This window comes from Rattus norvegicus, chromosome 10, assembly GCF_036323735.1.
Source record: "Rattus norvegicus strain BN/NHsdMcwi chromosome 10, GRCr8, whole genome shotgun sequence".
Lineage (NCBI taxonomy): Eukaryota > Metazoa > Chordata > Mammalia > Rodentia > Muridae > Rattus > Rattus norvegicus.
In genome coordinates this window covers 35,800,393-35,813,897 of record NC_086028.1, presented here as the reverse complement: position 1 = coordinate 35,813,897, position 13,505 = coordinate 35,800,393, and the positions used below count along the sequence as shown (strand labels likewise).

At 43.7% G+C, this 13,505-nt stretch overlaps 2 protein-coding genes across 2 annotated transcripts; both read right to left on the bottom strand.

Annotated features, from left to right (window-relative positions):
- Positions 1–4,318: 4,318 nt before the first annotated feature.
- Or1ad5 (olfactory receptor family 1 subfamily AD member 5) lies at positions 4,319–5,230 on the bottom strand. Its single transcript, NM_001000786.1, has one exon. It carries the CDS (start codon positions 5,228–5,230, stop codon positions 4,319–4,321), a length of 912 nt encoding a protein of 303 aa, NP_001000786.1.
- Positions 5,231–12,220: 6,990 nt separating this feature from the next.
- Positions 12,221–13,144, bottom strand: Or1ad1 (olfactory receptor family 1 subfamily AD member 1). Its single transcript, NM_001001012.1, has one exon. It carries the CDS (start codon positions 13,142–13,144, stop codon positions 12,221–12,223), a length of 924 nt encoding a protein of 307 aa, NP_001001012.1.
- Between the last annotated feature and the right edge of the window lie 361 nt (positions 13,145–13,505).

Sequence of the window (13,505 nt, the reverse complement as noted above, 5' to 3'; positions counted from 1 at the left end):
TAGCTCAGTGGTAGAGCGCTTACCTAGGAAGCGCAAGGCCCTGGGTTCGGTCCCCAGCTCCGAAAAAAAAAAAAAAAAAAAAGAACCAAAAAAAAAAAAAGTGCAAAAAAGAAAAAAAGCCTTATAGCTGGATAATATGTAGACATTTTCCCAGTTGAAGTTCCCTCCTTTCAGTTTACTCTAAGTTTGTGTCAAGTTGACATTAAACTAGCCAGAACAGCTGGGTTCTTGGGAACTGAACTGTTTTGACCCTTTGATTGGCAATGGTCAGACCCTGCCCTTGTGCCCAGGTATCTTGAACAAGAGCTGTCCATCAAACAATTACTATTTATTTATTTAATTAGTTAGATATATGATTAGTTAGTTAATTGGTTGGTTGGTTGGTTAGTTAGTTAGTTAGTTAGTTAAAGACAGAACCTCATGTATCCCAGACTGGCCTCAAAGTTGCTACGTAGTTGAGATAGGCTGCTGAAGTTAGAACTTCTCAAGAGACCATGCTCTAGTCATGGCTATTCCAGACAACTTATGCTGGCTTCAGAACAGCTCTCGGTGGCCATGACAAACTTCAGTGAGTTCTGGGTGACCTTGCCTCAGAGATAGAGCTGTTCTTACGCCAGTCTTAGAAGAGCACAGAGACCAGAGACAAGAAGCTCAGTGGCGAGCTCATGATTAACTGAGGAGACTGCACACACAGACCTGCAATTGGTGGAACTGGAGTCCACATGTGAGAAGAGGCTGCTGGAAGAGTCTAGAAGCTGTGTGCACACACACCACAGCCACCTTCTAGCTAGAGACGCGACATGGGTTTCCATAGGCATACATTTTTGGCAACCTACTTTTAATATGGGTTCAACCTCTCCTCTAGCCCACCACTCAGGAGAGACAGTGGAAGAGAAAGGTTATTAGGAGATGGGGAAGTGGATTTGTTGTGAAAGTTCTTTGGGGATGAGCTTGATTTATCTTTCGCTGTAGATCAGTCCCGTAGCAAACACCAAATCCAACTTAACAACTGCAGCTACGGTCCAGTCCTTTCAGCAAGCAGATACCAGGCATCTGCAGTGCAACCCTGAAGGGAACACCCAGCCTGCTGTGATGGTTTGTATGTGCTCAGTCCAGGGAGTGGCACTATTAGAAGGTGTAGCCCTGTTGGAGTAGGTGTGTCACTGTGGGTGTGGGCTTTAAGATACTCATCCTAGCTGCCTGGAAGTCTTCCACTAGCAGCCTTCTGATGAAGAACCTCTCAGCTCTGCCGGCACCATGCCTGCCTGGATGCTGCCATGCTTCCACCTTGATGAACCTCTGAACCTAGAAGCCAACTCCAGTTAAACATTGTACTTTATAAGAGCTTTCTTGGCCATGGTGTCTGTTCATGGAAGTCAAACCCTAACTAAGACAGTTGCCAACTGGCCTGAGGCGAGGCCGAGGGGGCAGCAAGCTGCTGTAGGAACTTCACGGGCAGTTCTGGGGTGAGTTTCTCTCAATGGCAGCGTTACCAAGAGTTGAGCTCAGCAACGCTATGTAAGGCAAACCAATATATGTGTGTCTTAGCGAAGAACAGGGAGACGGAGCAAATCAAACCAATGCTCAGTGTGTCCCTCCCACCGTCTGTGGGATTGTATTTATACTCCATCACTGGTCCTTTTATATATTTGCTATATCCAAATATTCTTTCCCCTGTGTCTACTTCAGGAAAAACGGTCTTTCATGTGGTTGCTTTAGCAAGACGTCCTTCACCTGTGTGCCCCAGCAAAACATCATTTGATATAATTAACTTTCCAAAGAACTAGAAGTTTCCACATCAGTTTTCAGATTCATTGTCAGACAGGCAAGACTGCCTCCATGCTGGGCTGTAACCCCTCAATAAAAGCCTCTGCTAAGTCCTACTTTATAAAATTATCTACTTGTGGCCCTTAGCCAGAGGGAGCCAAACCAGTAGCATCAAGGATACAAACAAAAGGATGAAATACTGAGCTTCAAACTCCAGGCACTCAGCGATGCTTCTTGTGACCAACAGGTGATCCTCAAGACTAATAGTCTCAGAAGATTTCTGTCACTGTCAGCCCTCAGCTTACTCAGCAGCTGACTAATTCTAGAGTGGTCAAAGCAGACACTGTAGAGAACAGGAAGGAGCTGTGCTGTTACCAAAAGGCCGAGGGAAAACAACTCTTGCAGGAGAGTAACAGCATTGGCTACCTTCCTGTTGCTGTGATAGAACACCATGACCAAGACAACGTAGAAAAGAGAGTTTATTTTGGCTGATGGTTCCAGAGGGATGAGAGTCCGTCACAACAGAGAAGCATAGCAGCAAGCTATAGGATGTGGATGCTGAGGATTCACCTTCAAAGGCAAGAATGAACCAGAAAGATCATATAGCACACTCCTTCCAGCAAGGCCACACCCCCATAAATAGCACTACCAACTGAAGACCAAGTGTTCAAATATCAGAACCTTTAAGGGACATTCTCATCCAAACCACCACAATAACTATTTGGTCTAGGATTGTGATTCCAACACTATTTTAACAAAGGCCATTGTATGTTGTGATAAACATGGGAGGAGATATTCCTGCCACCAGAATAGAGGAGACTTGGGGGAGATTGTAGTCAGTTCCAAGAGCCACCTGGAACCTATTGGTACTATACTCTGAGCTCCTGGGGGACAGGAGAAGAGTATTATTTGAAGCCAACTCACTGTAAGGCTTTTCTATAATGAAGAAGGAGTATTTTTACCTTGCCTCTGTTTCTGTGAGAGTTGGGTGACAGGACCCAGTCAATGCCTGAGGAGGAACATATAGAGCCGGCGTATAGGAAAGCAGTGAGATCAGCATCAAGAACACTGAAGTCAGAGGCAGGACATTCTGGAAGGAGCTAATGGGGATGCTAGCAAGGGCCCATAAGCCAGGAGACTTGGGGGGAAAAGAAGTAGGGATCCAGAGGCTACAAAGGGAAAGGCCCAGTAGGCGGAGGGCAGATATGTCTGGACATGAGGAAAGAACATTACACCTGACATTGTGGGCACCTAGTCTTTAGGGCACTCTAGAAGAGGGCTGGAGCTCTGGACAATTTGGCCAGAGTTAAATTTGTACTCTGAAGTCCTGAGATCCAATTAGAATTTGTAAAATGAATTATAAATTCTTGTTAGCCCATATAAAAGACTCACAATCCGGGCATGTTAATTATAAGCTGTAAGCCTAGCTTAGGCAGGTTTTAGAGCTATTATAACTTGTACCTTAGCCATATGTCCCTTGCTACTTGCTCATGGTTCTCTCTTGGTGGCCTTTTCTACCCTCTGTGTCCTTTCTTTTTCTATCTGTGAGCCCCAGCCAGGTAACAGAAACCCCACCTGCCTCTATCTACTGCCCAATCACAGGACTTAACCTTTCATTGTCCAACTAACTTGGGGAGCCAGGTTACATAGCACCATTTGGTGTACTTGAGGATCTCCTCATCACAGGCAACCAGATCTTGGGGACCAGTATTTAGCATTTGAACACATAGCAGTACCAGACCAACCCACTACAATAAACCTGACATCAATTCAAGTCCCATTGCCCCTCATCCTTGCTGAAACTCTAGACAGACACTTCAGCTTTGTAAGAAAGTCTTGGCTTCCTGCAGCCCATGGAAAGTTGAAGAGACATCAAGAATTTTATGGATAGGCACAGTCACTGCCCAAGCTTCCTGGTAGTTCTTAAGCATCCCTAAGAGTACATCCTCATGCAGTGCTCATGTTGAAGAACAAAACCCCGAAATTTTAGGTGGGAAGAGAAGGCAGGAAGTGATGTTCTGAGCTGTGGGATGCAGGAGAGGGACCCCAGGTTGAGAACAAAGGGAAATTACCAACACCACAGCCACCAGAGGCTCTAAGCATGGAGAATTCTATAACCAACAACTTCTAGTTGTCTAGCATGAGTGGACTAAACTTTATGTGGGTAATTCACCAGATTAGTCACAGACCTACTTGTCTGAGGCCATGGGGGCAGGTGACTTGATCATTGATCAAAATTCCCTGATCATTGTGACAGCTAGCGTCTTAGAGAAATGTTAAACACATCATAAGAGTAATTTCAAACGTTCTCAGTTTTTTCCTTTTTTGTCTATAAAATGAGTGTCTTAGAATTACCCCTTTGAAGAGATACATTTTGGACTGTTTAACAGAGAGTATGTGGCAGGATCAATTTCAAAACCATGATCTTGATTATCTCTCACTAACCCCAGGCACAGTCATGCTAAGCATTGGACTTGTCTGGATCTCTGTTTATAAAACTGAAGAAATACATGATATCTAGGAGTCTTCTCAGCTCTAGAAATTTCATATTCTAGGATGTGAGAATTATCTTTCTTAGGGCTCCTTTGATGTCACGATTCCTCATGCTGTAGATGAAAGGGTTGACCATGGGTGTCACCACAGTGAAGATGACAGAGGCCACTGCATCTTGGAGTGAGTATGAGGAAGAAGGATGCATATAAACTCCCAGGATTGCCCCATAGAAGAGGCAGACCACAGTGAGGTGAGACCCACATGTGGATAGAGCTTTTTTTATTCCATGGGCAGAGGGAATCTTCAAGACCTTAGCGTAGATGTAGGCATAAGAAACGACAATGCATATAAACGGTGTCAGGAATATCAAGGGGCCCTCAGTGAAGGCTGCAACATCATTAATGAAGGTATCAGAACAAGAGAGCTTCAGGATAAGATAGGGGTCACAGAAGAAGTGCCGCACTGCATTGTAGGAACAGAAGGTGAGTTGAACCATGAGGAGAATGTGCAAGAGAGCATGCAGGTTTGTGATGACCCATGATATGGCCACCAGGAGGACACAGAGTCTGGGCCTCATCATCATGGTGTAGTGGAGTGGGTGACAGATGGCCACATAGCGGTCATAGGCCATCACACTCAGAAGGAAGCCATCCATGTTGCCAAATATGAACAAGAAGTACATCTGGGCCATACACTCTGTGTAAGAGATGGTCTTGCTTCCCAACATGTGGTTCACCAGAGCCTTGGGGACAGTGACTGAGGAAAAGCAGATGTCAACACTGGAGAGGTTGGCCAAGAAGAAGTACATGGGTGTGTGGAGTCGAGGGTCACAGCTGATGACCAGGATGATGAGAAGGTTCCCAGAGATGGTGACCATGTACATGCCCAAGAACATTCCAAAGACAACCTCTTCCTGCTCTGAGAATCCCAGGAGGAGAAATTCTGTAGCTGTCTGATTGGGACCATCCATATCTTTATAGGAGAAAGTGAGATCATACAGTGAAATTTTATTTCACCAACACCTGGAAGAAAATGAAGTTTAGAAATATTTACTCACTGGTTGAGAATCTACTGCTAGTAAATTGCCTCACGGTGTATTTTTGTAACAAAAGAATGGTCCATTTTGAGAGGATTGAATTCTAATGACTGTAGTTTTATTGATTCTTCTCTTGTTTGCTTAATTATATATGTATAAACTATACTATAGTATTATATTATATATGAATGCACATTTTATACAATAGTTAACTCAGTCTAGGAATTGATATAATATATTCCACTGTATGTATAAGGAAACCGAGAAGTGGACATCCAAGTGATTTATCAAAATTTGCTGACCAATATCAATGAGAGTTCAAAATGAGCTGATGGTCTTGTTCTCTGTGTTATACATATACACATATGGGCATGTATGTTCACACACACACACACACACACAACCACATGTGCACCCATGAACACAAACCATGCACAACACACACATATCATGAAACACACACACACACACACACACACACACACACACACTTTTTCTCACAAGTTCTTTTTTTTGACCAAAAATGTATAGGCTCAAATAATCCTCCTGCCTCAGCTGGTTGGGACTATAGACAGTTACCACATCCCCAGTTATTTTTATGTTATATTAGCTACCACCGATTGAATTTTAATCAAATAAAAAAAGACTACTAAGTGTCGTATAGAAACCTGAGGGTTTTACTATGGCTTTTCTACTTTCTCATAATTTGGAAAGCCAATAGTCTTTGATAGGCCTGCCCATTCTATCTGGACTGTCTTCACCACATCTCACAGTGGTTTGTCTGCTGACCTGAGCTGCTGGCCAGACTCCTGTGTGCTATGTCCCTCTCCTTTCTGCACTCTGAAGATGGTTCTAAGTGCATTTTCTATTTGAAGCAATGTGTTTACAGGTGGATAAAATAAAAATTCATATGTATCTCAAAAGATAATTCTAGGGTTAAAAAGATCACATGGGCAGGAGGCCAGGAAAATATCGGGACCACAATGTCCATGGAGCAGTACAAGGAAGTTCAAGCTGGGAAGGGGAAGGAGAGTCATCCCAGAGGTGATCAAAGGCCTGGGAACAGAGAAGAGAGATGGGCAGAAACTATCACGTGAAGTAGCCTGACTTCAGGAACAGAACATAATATAGGAAATTGATAATATTGGTTATAAGATGTGCATATTATAGGGACAGGGCGGTGGGCTGCGATTTTAGGGGTAAAATTAGGCAACGTGCTGAGAGGTGAAATCCAAGTTAACTTCCAGAACATTGCAGTGGTTGTAGAACAATGTAATAATCAAATAAACAATGCTAGAGCATGTGCTAGGGAGATGGCTCAGTGGGTAAGGCACTTGCCATGCAATTTTAAAGACTTGAGTTCAAATCCCCAGAGCCCATTTAAAAACTCCACACCACAGAGCACATCTTCTGCCCCAGAACTCTCATGGTGAAATGAGTAGCAGATTTCTATATGAGTGCTACAGCACATGTGTACCCACTCAATAACATACGTGCACACCATACACATACCGAAGTTTAAAAAGCTAGTATATGCTTCCGATGGGTCTCGGGGTCAGTGGACTGGGGAGTGATGGGTAGTCAAAAAGGACAAACAAGAGTCCTTTGACTGGAGATGCTAATGTTTTAGACTCCAGACAGCTTCCCACTGAAGACGTAGAAAGAGAGGTGCAGTGCAACGCTTGTCCCAGTGGAGCAGGACCACAGCTACAGATCAGTCCTGAGAACAGTAAGCTGCAGGACTTGTGTATTTTCCTGTGCTGTGCGTTGAGAGACAGCCCTGGAGATGGCCAATTGCTAGGAGCAGTGCTAGTATATCATAGGTTGAGCTCTAGCTGTACAGCTCCTGCAGGACACCGGTGCATCATGGTAAGTTATGCACAGATGCCCCTTACTTTGGTTCTTAACCTCCTGTTTGGGGATTTCAGCTCCACCCCCCTTAAGCATCCTTGTGGAGAGGGAAGGCTTCTGCCAAGAGTGTCAAAAAGAACCTCAGGGATTTTTCCAACCTAACATTTTTAACCTAAATGTGCATCTGTTTTGCTCCACTAACCTCTGTGAGCTGTGGGAGTGTGAGGGTGTTGGGAGGTGGAGGGGTGTCTGAGATGTCAGGTGTGCAGATGTGACTTCACCACAGGGTCCTGGAGACCTTAAAGGCTTCTTTGTCTCTGGATTCCAGTCAGACCCAACATGTGACTTTCGGGTTTCAGTAGCATCTGAGCAGCCACACTGTGAGACACATTCATGATAAAACCACATACCTCAGAGGGTCAACACAGAACAAATACGAAGGTCAGGATAAAATAATAACATTCTCTCTCTCTCTCTCTCTCTCTCTCTCTCTCTCTCTCTCTCTCTCTCTCTGCCTTTCTGTCTCTGTCTCTCTGTGTGTCTCTGCCTCTCTCTGTTCTCTGTCTCTGTCTCCCTTTCCCACCCCATTCTGGTTCTGAACACGCTATTTACCAAACAGCCTGTAGTACTGGTCCCAACCTAATAAACTTAGCTGTGTCCTGCTTTCTCTGCCCACATTACAGCTTCCACTGTGCTCTCAGTGCAGTGCAGTTCATGGCGGAACAGGGACATGCACGTACCGGAATGAGAAGCGTTTCTTCCTCTGAACTTGGTCAGATGCAGGGGGATTGAGTGAAGTTCCTTCTCTAAATGCCATTGCATAAGATCAAGTCCACGGGAATCTGTCTGCTGGTGCAGTGAGGGTGCCCCTGCTGCTTCGTTAGCCCCCTTACTTGGGTGCTCTTGGCTGTTATTAGATGTCTTCAGGAAAGTTCTCTCTCTGCTGGTGTCATGTTTGAGGCTGGGTTTTGAGAAACCCACACTTGAAGCTGAGGAAGAAAGGGTCTTTTCTCCCTAGAAAACAACATTTAGAATGAGGTATGCTGCTCTCTCTGGTCAAGCTCAGATGGTTGGGAGCAAATAAATAAATGCTCCATCCCTAGAGAAGGTGCCATGAAGATGGCTGCCAAGTTTGTGCTCCCCTAAGGTGGAATCCTCGGAGGTTCTGACTGGAGACGCAGGCAAAGTGCTCCTAGTCTGTATTCTGTCTGGGCAGCAAGAATTAGGATCTTCAGAAAGTCATTCTTGTGCAGGTCCTCATTTCTAGGGCTCTGTCCTTGGATAGTTATTTATATTTAATAATGTCTGCTAAGCATTGTGCATAAGTATGTGTGGGTGCACACATGCATGTGTGCATGTGTATATATAGATGTATGTATATATAATATCACAATATATGAATATTATGCATCACATTGCAATACAATGAAAATTTTGTCAAGTAACAGCAGAGGTTAAGAAGTTAGTATGAACTTGATACAGAAATCTAATGAATACATTACTAAAAATTAAACCACAATCCAACTAGTTTTATCATTATCATTATGAACTAAAACACAGAATTGGAGTCCTCTATCAAGAATTAATCAATTACCAAACACTTGTGCCTTGTCTTCTATAACAGTCATATGAAATGATGCAGAAAAAGCACCTGACAAAATTTTAAAAGTATTAATTACTGTAAAAATTTCCAATAAATCCCAAATCAAAGAACTACTCACCTTGATTTAAAAAAATATTTAATTACAACCAATAAAGTGCCCAATACTAATCTTCATCTATTGTGTATTCTACCTTCTCTTTCTCCAAGTGATTTTGCTATTCTAGTTCATGCCCTGTTCATGTAACTGTTAGATTGTGCTCATCAGTGTATATAAAGAACTTAAGGTATTTGATTTGGCAGCAATAAATTCATTCACTATTTTTAAAAGTAATTTATTTCCTACTGACAGAGAGTCTTCCGAGCTTTCAATATCATTCATCTCCAATCATTTAACTCTTCCTTTTCTTTTTTCAGCTTGTAGAAAACAAGAAAATTATTTGTAGGTCCAATTTAACCACTTAGCAGGTAAAGACATTTGTCACAAAGTGTGCATTTGATCCTCAGAACATGTGAAGTGAAAGGAGAGAACTGGTCTCTGAAAGCTGTTCTCTGACCTTCATATGAACACCATGGCACACATGCCATGTACACATGTATGTATACACACACACACACACACACACAGAGAGAGAGAGAGAGAGAGAGAGAGAGAGAGAGAGATGAAATTTTTAAAAGTCTTGCAGACATCAACATAAGACTTTGCACACATTTCATTAAATTTTATTCTTTCTTCTTTTCTCTCTTTTGTAGCAGGTCTCCCCACATAGCCTCTGACAGCCTTGAAATCATATCCTTTTGTTTCTCAGGCTTCCAAGAGCTGGAGTTAAACTTACTATATATGAAGTGCACAGTTAAGAAACTATAAGCATCACTACTCCACTTTCCTTATAGGAAGGTTTTTATTATTGATACAAGAAAGAACGGCCACAGGCGTCTGGAAGGTTTGAGAGCAGAGAGAGAAAGAAATAGACTGAACAAGGCCAGCAGACTGGACCTGGCCAAGGTTACCTGTGAGAGAAGAGAAACAACCAGAGATAGAGTGTAGAGAGAGCAGAGTGAGGAGACGAGGGATGGAGATCAGCAAAGAGGTGGTAGCTGGGTTATGAGAAGGAAGAGTAGATGGGGTGGGAAGTTCGTGAGTAGATGGGGTACAATGACCTGTGAACAAAGGGAGTTAAAAGGAAGGGCAGAGGTGGGAGAGTTAGGATGCTAACATGGCCTTTAAAATATGTAGCAGGTACTTGTGATAGTGAGGAAACCTGGAGACCAGCAGGCACTTTGATTTGCTGATAGGCGCCACAGGTAGCCATATGTTCCTTTCGCTGAAGGTTAGGGAAATGACTCCTTTCACCAAATGGAAACCAATTTTACAAATCCTTGAGGAATGCTGTCTTTTATCTACCTCTCAGAAATCCTATAGTGCGACTTGAGCTCATTTCTGGACATACAGACTGCCCTTTGTTGTTTGGGAAATAGGGGTCTCCTTTGAACCTGACACTCACTACCCTGATTGGCGTCGTATTTGATACTTTGTTACACGTGCTTTAAAAAAAAGGTTGACTTCCAGTTTCCGTAACTGCCACATAGAAAAATCATTTCATTTTCAGTATTGACCCCACACACTATGATCTTCAAAACCTGAGAGCTGGCCATCTTTTGCATTTTCGTCATGGGTTTTGTATGCTTGCTTGCTTTGGCTTGCTTTTGATATATGCCTTGGCATTTTCAATAGCCAGCAATTGATGCTATTAATGGTCTTAGTTTCCATTTCAATCCCTGTATCCTTTTGGCCTTGCACCATTGAATCAGGTAGGACTCCCAGAGCAACGCTGAACTGGGATGACCAGAACCTCTTTACCTTGTCCACAGAGGTAGAAAAGATTTAGTGTTTCATCTTAAATATAATGTCCTCTGCAAGGTTGCTCGTTTGTTTGTAAAAAGCCCTTTTGGGGTGAAGGACATCCTTTTGACTTCCTTAAATGCCTGGCTACAAGCACTGGAATAAGAAGGAAAGCTGGTACTCACTCTTTTGATAAAGCCGTTGAAGCCCTAGTTCCTCCACTGGGGCTCACAGCCCTGCCATTCTCTCAGAGGTCCTGTCAATCACTCAAAACATCCACCCACTAGTTTTGGAAGGCAGGGGCTCTCAGCCCCCTTTAACACCAACTGCTTCAGTGAACGGAACATGCTCTATGCTTAGGACTAGGGAGAATGATCCATGCAAGCCAAGCCTTTTCCTACCAAGAGTTATAGCCTTTTACTTGTCAGAGTCCCAGGTTACACACTGTGAGCAGGCTCCAGAGCTCCGAAATAGCTAGTTATGACTGGTTTTCTGCTTCGTGGTTACTATGGGGTGACGAATGCCTGCATGCTCTTGTCCACTGTTGTGCACTAGCGTCCAATTCCATTCTTCCTGCTCTAGTCTAGGGGCGTCTAGACTATTCTCTGGTTTGGTTCAGGCATTTGTAATGTGTATTTATATAACATAGAGACACATGCCTGTTTCTACACAGCTCTAGTGCCAACCCTTATAGTGACAGATGAAACTGGCATTTTATTATTGTTTACTGCTTTTCAGTTAGAGACAAACAGAAAACCACATCTCAGTAATGTTGAGATCAGCTGTTTATTAGAAAGATGCATTCCCTTGTACAATGCTGTGTCTACTCACGTTTACTGTTGACTTTATTCTTGTGTTCCCCATAGTGCGTTTCTATTATAAGTGTGATCTCCTTGCCCATTCTGCTTTGTACCTGGACACTGTCCATGCATACGAAGGCTATTGATTGCTACTTGTTAATTGAAAATAACTTGCTTTATTATTTCTATATTTGATTTAGTTTTACATTGCTTCATTAAACATTTTTTATCATGCCACCATATCCTCTGCCTACAAGAACAGTGTTGCTTACTGTCTGCAGCTCCTGATATTTATCCCTACGTGGCACTCATCCCTGACGGATGCCCATGCTGAGGAGGAAAAGCAATAGGGTAGGAGGGGCAGAGGGTCTATGAAGCATGCATTCTGATATGTAAAATGTAGAAGAGAGGCTTAAGTCTGAGGCAGAGTTAAACATGCCAGGCTCCCACCAGCAGATGAACTGGATGTTCCCCAGCAGAAGCCAGCGAAAGCAGATCAGAGAAGGGTCCGCTCTAGAGTCCTGTAAAAGCCCCGGGGCATTGTGGGAGGGAGCACCTGACAGGTTTGGTGGGACCACATCAAACCACAGTACAACTAGTTATCCCAGTGCTTCTGGTCTGTGAAACCAGCTCCTCAGAACAAGCCCTTTTCAGAGTTGGCAAATGCTTGCTTTTATGAAAATGAGTATCTGCCACCTTGAGAGAAAATACAACCGCAAGCATTTGTTATTAGTCACAGGAAAATCCGTGCATGGATTCTATAGCAATCTGTGCGTCCGTTTCTCCAGAATGATGAACAAATGCATGAGGTCCAGGAGTCCCCTCAGATACTAGGATCTGAGAATTATCTTCCTCAGGGCCCCTTTCATGTCCTGGTTCCTCAGGCTGTAGATGAAGGGATTGACCAACGGTGTCACCACTGTAAAGATGACGGTGGCCACTGTGTCCTGTAATGAGTATGTAGATGAAGGACGCATGTAGACCCCCAGGATCGCCCCATAGAAGAGAGAGACCACAGTGAGGTGAGACCCACACGTGGACAGAGCTTTCCTTATACCTCGGGCAGAGGGTATCTTCAGGACTTTAGAGAAGATATAAACATAGGAGACAACGATGCATGAAAACGGTGTCAGGAATATCACTCCACCCACAGTGAAGACCATCAGGTCATTGATGAAGGTGTCAGAACAAGAGAGCTTCAGGATAGGGTAGGGGTCACAGAAGAAGTGGTGCACTGCATTGTGGGAACAGAAGGTGAGTCGAACCATGAGGAGAGTGTGCAAGAGAGCATGCAGGTTTGTGATGACCCATGATACGGCCACCAGGAGGACACAGAGTCTGGGCCTCATCATCATGGTGTAGTGGAGAGGGTGACAGATGGCCACATAGCGGTCATAGGCCATCACACTCAGGAGGAAGCCATCCATGTTGATGAATGTGATGAAGAAATAGATCTGGATCATACACTCTGTGTAAGAGATGGACTTGCTTCCCAACACGTGGTTCATCAGAGCCTTGGGGATGGTGACTGAGGAAAAGCAGATGTCAACACTGGAGAGGTTGGCCAAGAAGAAGTACATGGGTGTGTGGAGTCGAGGGTCACAGCTGATGGCCAGGATGATGAGAAGGTTCCCAGAGATGGTGACCATGTACATGCCCAAGAACATTCCAAAGACAACCTCTTCCTGCTCTGATTTTCCAGAGAGTCCCAGAAGGAGGAATCCTGCCACCATGGTCTCATTGTCTCTATCCATGTCTGTGGGGAAGAAAGGATTACCAGCTAGTAAGGTCATTTGCCAATATTTAAGAAGAAGCAGTAGAAACTTTACTGGTTGGTGGTGAATGAATGCAAGTACAGTTCTCATATTGTAGAATCTTACAGTAAAATCCCTGCTAAACTCAGCAGCATGCAATTCTACCATCCACATCTTCTAAACTCCATTCCTCTTTGTTAAGCCCCACTTGCAGAACCTTTCCTGCATAATATTTACCTTTGTCTAATAGATAAAGCAATTTGCTTATAGATGATGAAATTCAGGATGGGGCTGATATGTCATTAAAATACATTTGTGAAGCCAATGAAATAAAAAGTTCAAGACCAGCTTAGTCTTTGTT

Bases quoted from the DNA above. Each gene is read 5' to 3' on its own strand.
- Or1ad5 (NM_001000786.1), bottom strand. From the start codon at position 5,230: ATGGATGGTCCCAATCAGACAGCTACAGAATTTCTCCTCCTGGGATTC.
- Or1ad1 (NM_001001012.1), bottom strand. From the start codon at position 13,144: ATGGATAGAGACAATGAGACCATGGTGGCAGGATTCCTCCTTCTGGGA.